This window comes from Eptatretus burgeri, chromosome 17, assembly GCF_056783735.1.
Source record: "Eptatretus burgeri isolate ZD-2024b chromosome 17, Ebu_testis_v1, whole genome shotgun sequence".
In the NCBI taxonomy this organism is placed as follows: domain Eukaryota; kingdom Metazoa; phylum Chordata; class Myxini; order Myxiniformes; family Myxinidae; genus Eptatretus; species Eptatretus burgeri.
The window spans coordinates 13,104,577-13,120,576 of record NC_140977.1 but is presented as its reverse complement, the minus strand read 5'-3'; the positions used below and the strand labels follow the sequence as shown (position 1 = coordinate 13,120,576).

The following is a 16,000-nucleotide window of genomic DNA, read 5'->3' as shown; positions in this document are numbered from 1 at the left end:
ATGTTTTTCCTGCATGATGATGTGTTTTTCCTCCATGATGATGTGTTTTTCCTCCATGGTGATGTGTTTTTCCTCCACGATGATGTGTTTTTCCTCCATGATGATGTTTTTCCTGCATGATGATGTGTTTTTCCTCCACGATGATGTTTTTTCTCCATGGTGATGTGTTTTTCCTCCATGATGATGATGATGTGTTTTTCCTCCATGATGATGTGTTTTTCCTCCACGATGATGTGTTTTTCCTCCATGATGATGTGTTTTTCCTGCATGTTGATGTGTTTTTCCTCCACGATGATGTTTTTCCTGCATGATGATGTGTTTTTCCTCCATGATGATGTTTTTCCTCCACGATGATGTGTTTTTCCTCCATGATGATGTGTTTTTCCTCCATGGTGATGTGTTTTTCCTCCACGATGATGTTTTTCCTGCATGATGATGTGTTTTTCCTCCATGATGATGTTTTTCCTCCACGATGATGTGTTTTTCCTCCATGATGATGTATTTTTCCTCCATGGTGATGTGTTTTTCCTCCACGATGATGTGTTTTTCCTCCATGGTGATTTGCTCTTCTCCATCTCCCTTGGCGGGCCAACGAGCCTCCCGTCAATCTCTCCAAAGTGAACCTTTCCAAGCCACTGAATTCATGGAAACAAACGTGGCGTTCACAGTTCATTAATCATAATCAGGTGAACTATCCGAACAGGTACTTTGTTTTTTATTGCCGATTCTTTGTTGGACGGTAATCGATTTGAACAGGTATCATATCGGAATGTCGATTCTCGACTTAATTGCGACAAGAAACGCACAATGATATTAAACGATCAAGTTTATCAAATCGGCCATTACACGATCCCACATGTATTTCCGAAAACAACCAGAAAATTATCGCTCGTCTTGACGTCGTTTGTTTTTATCGCGTTTAACGGGAGGCAAAAAAAAAAGAAAGAAATCCTCACAACGCCAATAATAGAAAGTGCAAATACCCCCCGGGCGTCACAAACGCGTCTCAGCATATCGTGTTCCGGAGAAACGTGCCCTCGAGGCGCTTTTGAAAAGCTCACAGAATACTCGGGCAGCCGTTTGTCCCGCGCTGCAATGGCGGCCGTGGAGCGAAGCCCGCTCTTTGCGGTCGTTTGTTCGTTCTTGGAGCGATACGGAGAAACACTACGGGTCGCGACCTTCTCCTTCGCCGAGCTTGAAACGGCATTGGGTTCTCGCGATAGCGGTGAGGCGGGAGAAGGGCTCCGGGCCGTGGGGATCCAGGTCCGAGCAGCCATTGACGCGTTTCGGGGTCATGGCGCCAGGATGGGCCTCGCCTCGCCCGCGTGTGCCCATCACCCGAGGTTTTGGTCTCGCAGCGAGTCCTTTTCGGAGCGTCCGTTGCTTCAGCAGATTATTATCGCCGATGAAACCGACATCCATGTTTACGTTTAACGTTTTTAAAACCGACGGTTTTTCCATCGTGTGTATCGGGCCGGGAGACCATGTGTTCGCATTTCCCATGCTGGTGTGTGGAATTTTCATTCCACACGACTTCAATTAACTTTCATCCTCCTTCACTTTCATCCATCCTTCCTCACCAACCTCCGTCCCTCATTCCTTCTCCTCACTCCCTCCTCGTCCCCTCATCCCTCGCCTCGTCCCCTCATCCCTCGCCTCGTCCCCTCAATCCCTCGCCTCGTCCCCTCAATCCCTCGCCTCGTCCCCTCATCCCTCGCCTCGTCTCCTCATCCCTCGCCTCGTCCCCTCATCCCTCTCCTCGTCCCCTCATCCCTCTCCTCGTTCCCTCATCCCTCTCCTCGTCCCCTCATCCCTCTCCTCGTCCCCTCATCCCTATCCTCTTCCCCTCATCCCTCGCCTCTTCCCCTCATCCCTCGCCTCTTCCCCTCATCCCTCGCCTCTTCCCCTCATCCCTCGCCTCTTCCCCTCATCCCTCGCCTCGTCCCCTCATCCCTCGCCTCGTCCCCTCATCCCTCGCCTCGTCCCCTCATCCCTCGCCTCTTCCCCTCATCCCTCGCCTCTTCCCCTCATCCCTCGCCTCATCCCTCTCCTCGTCTCCTCGTCCCCTCATCCCTCTCCTCGTCCCCTCATCCCTCTCCTCGTCCCCTCATCCCTCTCCTCGTCCCCTCATCCCTCTCCTCGTCCCCTCATCCCTCTCCTCGTCCCCTCATCGCTCTTCTGGTCCCCTCATCCCTCTCCTCGTCCCCTCATCCCTCTCCTCGTCCCCTCATCCCTCTCTTCGTCCCCTCATCCCTCTCCTCGTCCCCTCATCCCTCTCTTCCCCTCATCCCTATCCTCTTCCCCTCATCCCTCTCCTCTTCCACTCATCCCTCGCCTCTTCCCCTCATCCCTCGCCTCGTCCGTCCCTCTCGTCCCCCTCATCCCTCTCGTCCCCCTCATCCCTCTCGTCCCCCTCATCCCTCTCGTCCCCCTCATCCCTCTCGTCCCCCTCATCCCTCTCGTCCCCCTCATCCCTCTCGTCCCCCTCATCCATTTCCTCGTCCCCCTCATCCATTTCCTCGTCCCCCTCATCCATTTCCTCGTCCCCTCATCCATTTCCTCGTCCCCCTCATCCCTCTCCTCGTCCCCTCATCCCTCTCCTCGTCCCCTCATCCCTCTCCTCGTTTCCTCATCCCTCTCCTCGTCTCCTCATACCTCGCCTCGTCCCCTTGCTGCCTCCCCTCATCCCGTCCCCTTCCCCTCCTTCCTCTTCCCCTCACCTCATCCTCTCCTTTGTCCCCTCACCTCCTTCCTCCCTCCTCACCTCTTTTTTCCCTCCTTTCTCCCTCCTTTTTTCTTTTTTCCTCCTTTCTTTTTCCCTCCTTTCTCCCTCACCTCATCCCCTCTCCTTCCCCCGTTATTGTCAGATCAAGCCAGATCAGATCTGTGACTTGCTGCAGGTACCATGTAAACCTGTACTAACCTGTTTCATGGTCAGGTTTTCAGCAACTAAACCGTCTCCCCCACCTAGTTTCCTGGTGAGGAGGGTGTTTGGATATGGACGTCCAGCAGGATTAAAAACCAAACCTGTCAAAGGGCGGAGGAGCTCCTTGTGAGCCAACGGCCATCCATATCTTGTGCCCAACTGTGTCTGCGGACGTCCTGCAGTGGGTAATCTTTACTCGGAGGTTGGTGGCAGGATTTGCACTCTGGCCACCGTAAAATGCTTCATTCTGCAAAACACACTAAAAACACAAAGAAATATGAAAACCCACTCCGTGCGAGTACCTCCTATGCAGCTTCCCTTCGCAGGGCAGCTCACCAGATGATGGGATTGGGGCAAAGCCTTCTGGACCCCCCCCCAACTCTTTGATGATGGGAGGAAAAACACCGGGTAATCTTCCCGGGTTGGATTGCGGTAGTGTGTGTCAGGGTGGTGCTGAGGTGTCATCCACCAGACGGCGGTCTCCTTGGGTTAACCTGTGGCTCTTCGGGTGGGTGCCTGGAATGTCCTATCCCGAAGAGAGGATGATCACCTGTCTCTGTTATCATCTGAACTCAAGCGCTTGGACATCGGTATTGCAACAATCTCTGAGGTTCAGAGACCGGATTGCGGCGAGATCATGGCGGGTGGTTATACCTACTCCACGATGTCTGGTCACTGATGGTTACCATGCCCAAGGAGTTGCTGTAGCTGTGTCCAATAAGCTGACTCCAATGATAATTAAGGTAACACAGGTCAACAAACGTATTATGAGACTAAGGATTTGTCACTCCTTGGGTGTCTTTTTCCTGGTCTCTGTTTATGCTTCGACTGAGGCGAGTGATCTCACCGTGAAGGACACATTCGCTGCCACGTTCGAGTCCGTGGGTGATCAGTATATCGGTTGGTTGCGTGCGTTATCCTGTTTGTCTGTTTGTTTTTATGTTTATCGCCTGGAGGTCAATTTTAAACCGATCTTCAAGAAACTTCACCACATGGTAGAGTTCATCATCAGCAAGAAGCCTTTTTTAAATATATATTTTTTATTTTTTGAGCTCAAAAGGTCAACAGGGGCTGCATTTCTAAAAGTGTCAATTTTCTTCCAATTGACAAGTATGACCGGATGGATTCTGACAAAATTTGAGGAACAAAACGTTCACACATATGACGTCATAGGTCATATGTTTGTTTTTTTTTCTTTCTTCATACTGGATTTATCCTTTCCAGAACGGCTGGACAGAGGGAAACTTCACACAAATGTTCCTCAAGCCTCTGGAATACCGGGGTATTCATGAATAATTGATCGGTCACATGGGCTGGTGGCCATATTGGATTGAGCGAAGATCTTTAAAAAAAATCTTTCTCTTTACCTGCTTCATTGATCAATGTGAAACTTCACAATTATGATCTCGTCTTGATGGGGAATATATGTTTTAAATTTCAACCTGATCGGATGCACGGGCTGGCAGGCATAATTATTTATTTGTTTTTTTTTTTAACCTAGATTCTTTTTGTTGTTTTTTTCCGTTTTTTTGAATCAGGCTCACTTGGCTGTGCCTGGATGGGTTTGAGGGTAGAGGAGTAGCAGCTGAAACCCGAATCCTATCCAGGTTCCTCCTGGTGACTTCATCTTTGCTTTTTACTTGTTCGAGTTCCTTTTGATTACTTCAATGCAGGACTTGTACCTATTTGGTCTTCCATTTGATTTGAATGTAATTTATTTTAATCCCATTCTGAATTCAGTTGAATAATAATAAACGTCATGGGTCAGGGTCAGGTGTCCGATCAAAGCGGGACGTCTTGGTCAGTTCTTGCATTTTCAAAATCGGACGGGGCTGATAAATCGGCCTCGTCATGTGGGGTGTGGGGGCTGATTTTTGCCCACAGGGCTGATTTTAAAATTGCTTCAAAATGTTGTGAATTACTTTTTGTAAATTGTTTTAACATGTGGTCCAAATTGACCAATGTCCGTACAAACTGAACTGCCAAAGAATATGAATAAACTGAACCTAATCCTAACTATGTAATTTCAAAATGTACCTTAAACGGCCCTTCTTGGGGCCAAACACAAAGTTCTGAGAAACAGAACTTTCTGCTCAAGCACAGTACTTTCCCACAATCCTTTTCATAAAAAGTATTAGAACTAAATTGTCTGTTGTTGTGGATTATTACTTGTAATGACAAATGTTCTGACAATTTGCATGAATGATGTGCCGGTACAATGCATTACATGTATGCCATTGAACTGGGACCATTCAAGTATTACGTACACAAGTCCAACTCATTTCTCCCCCTGGACTAGCCCACTGTGTTCAACATATACATGGGGATAAATCTTGACTTTTCACTGCCATTACCTTGTCATGTAGGTTGTACTTGAATGTCCACACCTGGATCCACCAGTAACATAGTAATAATGTCAAAAGATTTATTCTCGTAACAAATTTAAAACTTTATTCGTTGCAAAGCTGAATGACCAAAAAAAAAATCTGAACAGTCGCAAATTTAATGAGTTTATTGATGCATTTCTGTCTCAACGAAACTAATTTATCTGCAAGTATCTCTCTCCAGTCCAATAACATAACAGATACATGTGTTCAGTACATTCTACCAAATACTAATTAACTTTAGTAGGTTTAGTATTAATGTAAATGTTCAGGCAGAAACCCCCAAAAGTCACTATCATCAGACTCATCAGATAATTGTGAAAGAGATTCATCCCCTGAGCTACCTGAAGATTAAGTCCAACACAACAGTATTCTCATCATCTGTGGAGATGGCTTCAACCATGTCATTGTCCTTTTCTCGTGTCCAAAAGGAGACCAATGGTGTTGAACATAGGTGTTTTGTTTTGCCATACAGGTAATCTTAGTTTTTTTTTTTTCACAGCTCAATTTTATGGGGCCGATAAAAAGACCTCCTGAAAATCGACCACCGGGTCGATCATGGGGGCGAGGTCGATCGGCCCCGTCAAAATGCAAGCCATGCTTGGTACTCCGTCATCACTGCCAGCATTTATAAAGTGGCAGTTCTCGTTATGTCTATTATTAATTATGTAACACACCAGGACACAAACACCACACAAAATATACTACACAAACACCACATAAAACAAGTCCTGGTGAGGGTCTGCAATCTCATTGCTCTTTTTCTTGTTTTCTACTGAAAATACATTCACACCGATCCTTCTCCATTCAAATTGCCATCAAATCCACGTTCTTTGCCAGATCACCGAGTGCTTAAAATACCTCCCGACCCCCACCCTTACCCAGATACTTATTCTCTCCACACATCTCACTCAGGGATATATCTATATATTATGTGTATGTGTGGCATTCTGTATTCATTACGATTTAAACCTTTGAGTTTCTCTCTAATGTCATGTTATCAAGCTTCAAACATGGCTGTTGGTTTAGTTTGAGTGTTGTTGTTGTACCAAATGTTTTATCTTCCATTAAATCTTCAGCAAACCACCTGGAAGGCTGCTGTGGTTGGAAACTTGTGAAAAGCCATGTGACCATTAATGTTTTCACATCCTTCTGTCTATGAGCAGGATTTCTCAAAAAGTTATGGACGGATTCTGAAAAAATTTGGTGGGCAGGTTGGGTGTGTGACAAAGACAAATTAATTAGATTTTGGTTACATCTACTCATTCAAGGGATTTTCTTTATTACAGCGCGTATACAATTGCACAGAGTTTGAAATGTCCCCGGCGTCGTCTACCACGTATCCGGTGGGTCCGGTGTCCCCCCCCCCCCCACATGCCTCAAGACAGCCAATGACGGCCGTCCGGTAGATGCAGTGCGTAACCTCAAGGGAAATGGCGAAATTGACGGAAATACCCGAGTATTTCATTTGAAATTTGTGAAACTAAGGTGTTGTATATGTGAAAACCATTTAATTTTTTTACTATTTTCGACATTGCAGAACAATAGTGAAGACATCAAAACTATGAAATAACACAAATGGAATTATGTAGTAACCAAAAAAGTGTGAAACAAATCAAAATGTATTTTAGATTTTAGATTCTTCAAAGTAGCCACCCTTTGCCTTGATGACAGCCTTGCACACTCTTGGCATTCTCTCAACCAGCTTCATGAGGTAGTCACCTGGAATGCTTTTCCATTAACAGGTGTGCCTTGTTAAAAGTTAATTTGTGGAATTTCTTTCCTTCTTAATGTGTTTGAGCAAATCAGTTGTGTTGTGACAAGGTAGGCTTGGTATACAATAAACAGCCCTATTTGGTAAAAGACCATTATTTTGTCTGTACTGTAGAATCGCACTGTCGTAGTTCATATTATATTATGGCAAGAACAACTCAACTAAGCAAAGACAAACTGCAGTCCGTCATTACTTTCAGACATGAAGGTCAGTCAATCCAGAAAATTTCACGAACTTTGAAAGTTTCTTCAAGTGCAGTCGCAAAAACCATGAAGCGCGATGATGAAACTGGGTCTTCCTTTCCTGTGGCGGCCCTCATGAGAGCCAGAGTTACCATCTCTGAGATGAGAGCCATCTCTCAGTTACCTCCACTGTAGAGAATAAGTTTATTAGTTACCAGCCTCAGAAATCGCCAATTAACTGCACCTCAGATTGCAGTCCAAGTAAATGCTTCACAGAGTTCAAGTAACAGACACATGTCAACATTAACTGTTCAGAGGAGACTGCATGAATCAGGCCTTCACGGTCGAATTGCTGCAAAGAAACTACTACTGAAGGAGAGCAATAAGAAGAGAAGACTTGCTTGGGCCAAGAAACACGAGCAATGGACATGAGATCGGTGGAAATCTGTCTTTTGGTCTGATGAGTCCAAATTTGAGATTTTTGGTTCCAACTGCCATGTCTTTGTGAGACGCAGACGAGGTGAACGGATGATCTCTGCATGTGTGGTTCCCACCGTGAAGCATGGAGGAGGAGGTGTGATGGTGTGGGGGTGCTTTGCTGGGGACACTGTTGGCGATTTATTTAGAATTCAAGGCACACTTAACCAGCATGGTTACCACAGCATTCTGCAGCAAAATGCCATCCCATCTGGTTTGTGCTTAGTGGGACCATCATTTGTTTTTCAACAGGACAATGACCCAAAACAAACCTCTAGGCTGTTGTAAGGGCCATTTGACCAGGAAGGAGAGTGATAGAGTGCTGCATCAGATGAGCTGGCCTCCACAATCACCTGACCTAAACCCAATTGAGATGGTTTAGTGTGAGTTGGACCGCAGAGTGAAGGAAAGGCAGCCGACAAGTGTTCAGCATATGTGGGAACTCCTTCAAGACTGTTGGAAAAGCATTCCAGGTGACTACCTCATGAAGTTGGTTGAGAGAATGCCAAGAGTGTGCAAAGCTGTCATGAAAGTACAGGTTGGACTCTTTTAAAAATATAAAATATACTTTGATTTGTTGAACACTTTTTTTTGGTTACAACATAATTCCATTTTAGTGGGGTCATATATGGTGGTTCTGTGACTGTTGAAAGCAAAGCAAAATTTTATGATTGATTTTGGTTCATTGGAATATTTAGAAAAAAATGAGCGCCTATGTCTGTCGCAAAAGTGCGGGCTAACTCCACCAAAGGGCGAAATCCAAGATGGCCACCGCTCGCTCAGTCAAAAAGGAGATAATAGCATAACTTTGGACCCAATTATTGACATAGAAACATCTTTAATGTGTTTTTTTATATTGATTTCAGCATGAGAAATTCAATGAAATAGTCTTTTATGCTTTATGGTCAAATTAAAGGTCAAAATACATATTTCCTGCCAAAATTAGCTGAAAATGAATGTTTTTGCTTCCACATTTGCTAGATATATTTCAGATACAGGAAAAAAAGTTTAGGCTAAAGAAATTGTTTTTGAATATAACATTTCAAAAGAAACTTTAAACAGATTTAAGATATTTAATCACAAGATGCATCATGAATATCAGATAATCACAATTTCAACTAAATTATTTCATTAATATTTACAAAATACTGACTTCGTACAGCAACATCACTGAAGTTATATGAAGCTGTTTATATCTGTGCTTATTCAGCCCATACACTATGTCTAAATAACACTCATTAGCATGGTTCTCATACTTTCATTATTTATATATGAGATACTCATTACAAAATGTTTGTGTAAATGCATCTTAGATTTCAACCAAAATGATATATTCATTTATTGTAACAAATACTGAATATGGTAACACTGAAACACAAACATATTGTTACGTTTGAGGGGGGGGGGGTATGCATTCAAAGGGTAATTAGGATGTTTAATTAGGTATGCCATGCTGTTCGAGTTTACCAGGATCTCGATGTAATAAGTAGCAATTCAGTGGTGATAAGTTGTCTAGTAAATGTTCATTTCTTCAAGGGGGAAATGATAATTGTCACGTAATTAGATAGGGACACGGGATAGGGTAAGTGTGTCTGCGTAAACCCCTTTTGGTATTCTCTGGAGACTGGCCGTGACGTCACCGGACAGTGCAGCGGATGGCTCCGCCCCGTGATCAAGATTGGCAGAAGGCGACGGCGGTGAGCCAATAAACGGCTCGATTGGAAGTGACGAGGACAGGAGGATAAAAAGGTTCTGTTCGGGGTCGAAAAGGAAGAGGAAGAAGATCACAACCAAAAAGATCGTGTTTTTTTGGTGTGGAGGCTGTTGCGCGGGAAGCATCCTTGTTGTTGTGCTGATTCGATCGTGTTCTTCATCGTGTCTTGTAGCCTTGCGGAGCCTCGTGCCTCACCTTGGTTGGCTCTGGGGTTCTGCTGACTCGGAGTACGGGGTCGAACGGCGGGCGGACCTGCCTCCCTCTCCTGCTCGCAACTTGGCGCCAGAACTGGTTCCCTGGCGGCTGTGAGCGGACTGGGGCCAAGACCAGGAGGTCGACAGCACCACGGTTTCTCCTGCCCCCCTGACGAGAGCAAGGCCAGCTCGTCCGCCGCCGATCCAGGGACAGTTGCGTCCACACCACGGTCCAGCCTGACCACCAGAAATAGCTACGTTTGTGTGTGTGTGTGTGTGTGTGTGTGTGTGTGTGTGTGTGTGTGTGTGTGTGTGTGTGTGTGTGTGTGTGTGTGTGTGTGTGTGTGTGTGTGTGTGTGTGTGTGTGTGTGTGTGTGTGTGTGCGTGTGTGCGCGCATGCGTGGCGCCTAAGAGGGTTTGAGATCTCTATATTCATTGGAATTGTCTGTGTTTTTCCCCACGCCCGATCCCACACCATCCCGTCGAATCGCCCCGGATCCCTCTTCTTGCCGAGTCTTGTTATTTCTGGTTAATAGTAAAAACGAATAAACATCATCAACTCAGTGAAAATGACTCGTGCCACCTTCCTCGTCCCATTTGCGGTAGAGCGATTAGAACCGCCATGTTTGGGTTATAAATAAATAAACCGCCTCCATCGTTTCGGCTCATTCTACGTTGGCGGGACTGTTCAAGTCCCGTGGACGTCACAATATCTAATGTTCACCAAGGGTTTGACACTAATTCTAGTGCAAAGTACAATGTAAATGTATTTGGAGAGTCTAGAAAGTTATATAACAAAATGTGTCACAAGCATGATTATAAATAAACTGAAGTTTTATCATTATTATGGTTTTGAGAATTGGTATGAGCATACCCCTCTTCTTTGTCATATGGATGTGTTATTCTTATTGACATGAATGACTACTAAATATGTTATTTTCTTACTGTGCTTCCCAGGAAGATTAATATTGTCAAATGTTAATACATACGTCAGAGTCACAATCTGACGACCGAGGAAGAATCGTAATTGGCGGAGGAGGATAGATATGATGAATCCTCATTCTCAGGTACCTCCACTTGACCCAATTCATTGGGTAAAGCAGGCATTGTATATCTTACTGGAAGACATTTGCCATCCACAAGATGCCAGCCATGTGAGAGTGGTGATGGGTGTGACTTCTTAAGAATTTTTTTCTGTATGAAGGCCAAGCAGTTTGTCCGCATCACATGCATTGTTAAGGAGTCATGATCTGGTGGGAGGCGCATGGTGGACTTATTTGAGTTTTTCCACTTGACTGCTCTTGCCTCTGCTAAAGTTGAACTCTTCCTATCAGAATGGATATACTTTATGACAAATTTGATCATATCTCTCAATACAGCATCTGTGGCAGGTATACTTTCCCCACACTTCTGTAGTAGGTGGCGTGCTTCTTCATTAACTCACAATTCGATCATGTACTTGTTTCTTCCCATGCCCATAAAAGCCAGAATTGCTGTCACATCCACTGAGCACATGAAGTGGTATGATTACGTCTGCAACTTCATCATTACAGAGAGAATGGCAGAGCATGACTTTCTGCTTCTTTTTGATACATAGAAGACCATCTGTATGATATGAAACATATGCAGCCTGAACATACACATCAGTATCTTCACTGTCTATCATGACAGCCTCTGTGTAGCCAGCATCTCTCAGTGCCCCATATATGGTGAACATTGCTGTGTCTGCTTCAGACTGTTCACACTTGAAGTGACAAACTTCCTCACCAGTTTTTAGGTTCGTGCATCTGTTTCCTACACAATAGATTATAATTTGTGGGACTTGCTGAGAGACTTCAGAAAATGCATCCTTGAGGAAGTTTTGCAGTCGCTGCTTGTTACGTTCTCCACACATAATGGTCTTGAACTCTGTGAGGGATGGGAAGGAATCGTCAGACTTCATGAAAACATTGGGTACTGTGCCTTGTAACATAGTTCGTTGTTGTCGTTCACAGTCTTTGATGCTGTAAGACAAACAGTATGGGTCAACAACACATATGATGGTCTCTGCAGAGGAGTGCCTTGACCATACAATCTTGACTATCTTTTCAGCATAGTCTGCCCTTAAATATTTAGTGTCGTCCCCCTTCTCACGATCTTCCGTGGTTGGTGTTGCAAGACACCAAATGAACCCCATATCAACTATGGCAGTATATGTGGTTGGTGAATCAATTGTTGACATGGTCATCTTTTCCAGAAGCTTGCTCTTCTGTACCTTCCTCATTGTCCCATTTACATTGAAGAGTGCAAGGCTTTCCTCAGTGATCCGATTAGCCATGATATCGGATAATTCAACAGCACCACTTTTCTCAACAAGACTAATTACTTCAGACATTGCCTTATTTTCCATCTGTTCAGATTATATTTTCTTGTCCTCAGGGGTCTGTTTGGTACACCGAGCTTTTTCAAAGTTGAGGCATGAACTACGATGGATTCTGTCTTGAAGATTTTTGGATTTACTGTACACCCTTCCTTCCATGAAAGAATTAAGCTTTTCCTCTCCATCATTTAAGGCTGATCGAAAGTCAGCTACTAGGTGTTCTGGAGCTGCAATACCAGATTGCAGAGTACGGAGGGTTGGAGTAGCGAGATCAAAGGGGTCACATTCAAATTCCTCAAAACATGCATTCAAATTTTGAATAGCTTGTTCATCAGATTTCATACGAGTTGGGGTACACTCAGCATGCTTCCTGGTAGTTGATGCCTGTTTGGTGTCATTTTGTACACAAGCTCTCACTCGAAGGATGTTGTTGACGTTCCGTGTGTTTGCCAACAACTGCTTCTCATTATTCAAGATTGACAGCCAGCCAGACTTCATCTTAGAGCCTTTGTTCATTGTGGTCTCAATCCAGATATCAAGAGCTAGAGCTGAGTAGGGATTACCAGACATTGACTGGGCAAACATAGCACTTGCCAAGAACTCCTCATGCTCTGTAGACAATGTACATAGCATTGACCAAAAGTCAGGAAGCCACTGACCATACTTGTCATTGTCATAGATTTGCAGCCAGGGGAGCATCTGACGAAGTGATGAGTTAAACTCTTCCCAATTACGACTTCTTAGTGAGTGGATGTTCATCATCAGTACCTCTACCATTTCCAGGAAACTGATCCAGTATTTGGCCATGTCAGACTGCTCATACTGCTGGAAAATTTCATTGATGAACATATTCAGATCTTGGTCTGCCTCCAGCTGAGCATGACAAGTTGCCAGGTCAGTCTCAGAAGAGGCCAGTTGAGCTCGTAGCTGATCCAGTTGACTTTGTGCATTTTCAGGCAGCATTGAGTCATGCAAATGTATTTTTAGTAGCCGAAAAATTAGTGCCTCATGCATGAGGCGTAAACAGCGAATGGAACGTTTGTAGTGTTTTCCCCTGAGAGCCTGATCAACCGAACCAGCTGCAATAACTTAACGGATATTTTTTTTATATATTATCAAGTATCCCAATCAACAAGACAAGAAGAAAATTTTGGAAGCACAGTATCAACATGTAGGTAAACACAAGCAAATCTGGAACAAGAAATGTTATATTTTAACCATTTCTGGCAGAAAACATGAATTTGGCCTTGAATTTGACCTTAAAACATGAAAGAGACTATTTCATTGAATGTCTTATGCTGAAATCAATATAAAATAACCCATTAAACATGTTTCTGTGTCAACTGGTTCCAAATTTATACCATAATCTCCTTTTTGTCCGAGCAAGCGGCGGCCATCTTGGATTTCGCCCTCTGGTGGAGTTAGCCCACACTTTTGCCACGGACATAGGAGCTCATTTTTTTCTAAATATTCCAATGAACCTGTGTTGTAGCCTGCGGGCCTGCGGGGCAGGGCATAATGGTGGGGGGAGTGGTCGGCGTGATCATCGTGTCTGCCAGGGATATAAGGAGTGCGCGCCGCCTGAGGCGTTGTAGTGGGTGCCGTAGTCGCCGCGGCTCGTGAGTGCATTGAGTACGTAATAAAGGAGAGCTGCGGGCAAAGTACGCCCGCGCTCCCGCTGGTGCAACAAAGCCGGGCTCGACTGTTCCTCCACTCGCGTCTGCCTTCTAAGCACCCCTACCACGACACCACAGAACCAAAATCAATCATAAAATTTTGCTTTGCTTTCAATGGTGACGGAACCACCAAATATCACCCTACTATTTGTGTTATTGCATAGTTTTGATGGCTTCACGATTATTCTACAATGTAGAAAATAGTAAAAATATCGAAAACCCTTGAATGAGTAGGTGTGTCCAAACTTTTGACTGGTACTACATATATATACATACATACATACATACATACATACATACATACATACATTGTTGCGAATTCGCGCCCGCCGGCGTGCGAGCGGCCACGTAACTCGAATCGCGGCACGTCGCCCACCGGACGGACAATTCCGTCGTGACCCTCTCGGACTAACGCCGGGAACTAGTCACGGGTGGGCCTTTCGGCCTCACCACGATCGTGCCAATCGGCCCCCCGCGTGGGATAGGGTTGTTCGCCAAATTCGACATACCTAAGTACCCACACGGAGGGTAGACCGGGCGATCGCACCTCGCCGCAGGTCGACTTCGGACATGGGCCACTTTAAGCGACCCGTTCCGTACTATCGGGATAACTGAGCGGTGTTATCGTCAACCTCGACGGTTCCGATTAATTGTCGGGCGTATTTAGCCCACTACCTACCCTTTACGTGAAGTAAGATGGAGATTCAATTAAAGAAAAGACGAAGCGAAACGGGGAAAAAACAGTTCAACATAAGGCACATTTATTCCGCGGCAAACGGAAAGCACACATATACAATTACAACAATTATGCACCAAAAGCAAATGTAACAAAAGGAACACAACAATTATGCACCAAAAGCAATTGCAACAAAAGAAACACAATGCAGATCTACTACCGACTACGCGAGCACACGGCAACACTTACACAGTTTTACTTTACAGACGGCGCCGACAACACATATACTCAAAAGCAAAAGAAAAGGGGCCACCCTCTACGCCAAGGGGGCAGACGGGCCTGAGGCCGAGACCGCGTGGAGCCTACCCGTCTTGTGATGAGCCGCAAAATGGCGGCGGTGCCCCGACTCCGCGCTCCTCCGCGGGTTTCGTTGGCACTGCTTGGAATGGGGTGGGAACGGGGCCCCCTTTTCGCACTATCTCAGCGTGGGGGGGGGGGAAACGGGGGTTGTTGATGCTCTGGGGAAAGAGGATAGCTGGCTTGCTTGGGTCCCGCGACGAGCGACTCCACTGCGCCCTCGACCGCGTTCCCGGCTTCCCCTCTCTGCAGCTCCCCGACAGACTCCGAACCCCGACAGACCGACTCTCCTCCAGACCCGTCTTGACTGCTGCTGTCACACTTTGCCGCCGCCACACCTCTCCAACTCGCCCGAGCCCGAAACAGAAACTGACTGAATTCGCCCCGCGCTCGGCGCTTTATAGTACGGCAGGAGAAACCATATGCAAATTTCCGGATCAGGATGAACTCGGGGGCGGAGCCACGCTCGCCCATTGGACGGAGGAAAAGTGGGCATGAACCTCCCCTGATCCTCGAATTTGCATATATCAATTCTACTTCGACGCGCCTGGAGGCGGGGCCAAATCGCCCCGCGCTTAATGATTGGACGGATCGGAAGTGGGCGTGAATCATTCCTGATCCGACTTCCCCTCGGAAAGGCCGCTCTTTGTACCCGCGGCTTAGCGCGCGTCCCGCACGAGGCCAGGACAGCCTGACGCTCGGCGTTCACAAGCGGCGCGGGAATGGCCGCAGAAGGAGGAGAGGTGAAGGTGGTGGAGGGCCTAAAGTGGCGGTGATTGCCATGGCGACACTTGGAATGGCGGTGATGCGTTGTTTACGGGAGCGAGCCGTGACTGTAAAGGTCGTGGCTGTTGGCGTTGTTGTTGTTGTTGTTGTTGTTGTTGTCAAGCGGCGTTGCGGTTGGTGGTTGTTGTGTGATGGCGGTTGAGACGTGGTTGGTTCAAAATAAAGATAGAACAGAAAAACGGCTATCTTAAAGGGTCGCAGCCCGAATGAATCACATTTATTCCCTCTAAACAACGGGTTTGGGGCTTACTGCACATGTACTTACAGAGATATCTCACCTACGGGACCTGATTGGTGGTTTGCGAATTTCCTCAACCACAACAATATATATATATATATATATATATATATATATATATATATATATATATATATATATATATATATATATATATATATATATATATATATATATATATACATATACATATACATACATTGTGGAAATTCACAGAACACCATTCAGGTCCCCCTAAGGTCAGTTATTTCGGTAAG

General features: G+C 45.5%; 1 protein-coding gene across 2 annotated transcripts in view; it reads left to right on the top strand.

Annotated features, from left to right (window-relative positions):
- Positions 1-1,041: 1,041 nt before the first annotated feature.
- RSF1 (remodeling and spacing factor 1) overlaps positions 1,042-16,000 on the top strand; it is a 117,712-nt gene continuing 102,753 nt past the window's right edge. Inside the window, exon 1 of one of the 2 annotated variants that reach the window (XM_085861702.1) lies at positions 1,042-1,225. In XM_085861702.1, the coding sequence (XP_085717828.1) occupies positions 1,096-1,225 (130 nt within the window). In that variant the 5' untranslated portion in view covers positions 1,042-1,095. The remainder of the gene's footprint in view (positions 1,226-16,000) is intronic. The other variant, XM_085861703.1, reaches the window with a different exon arrangement.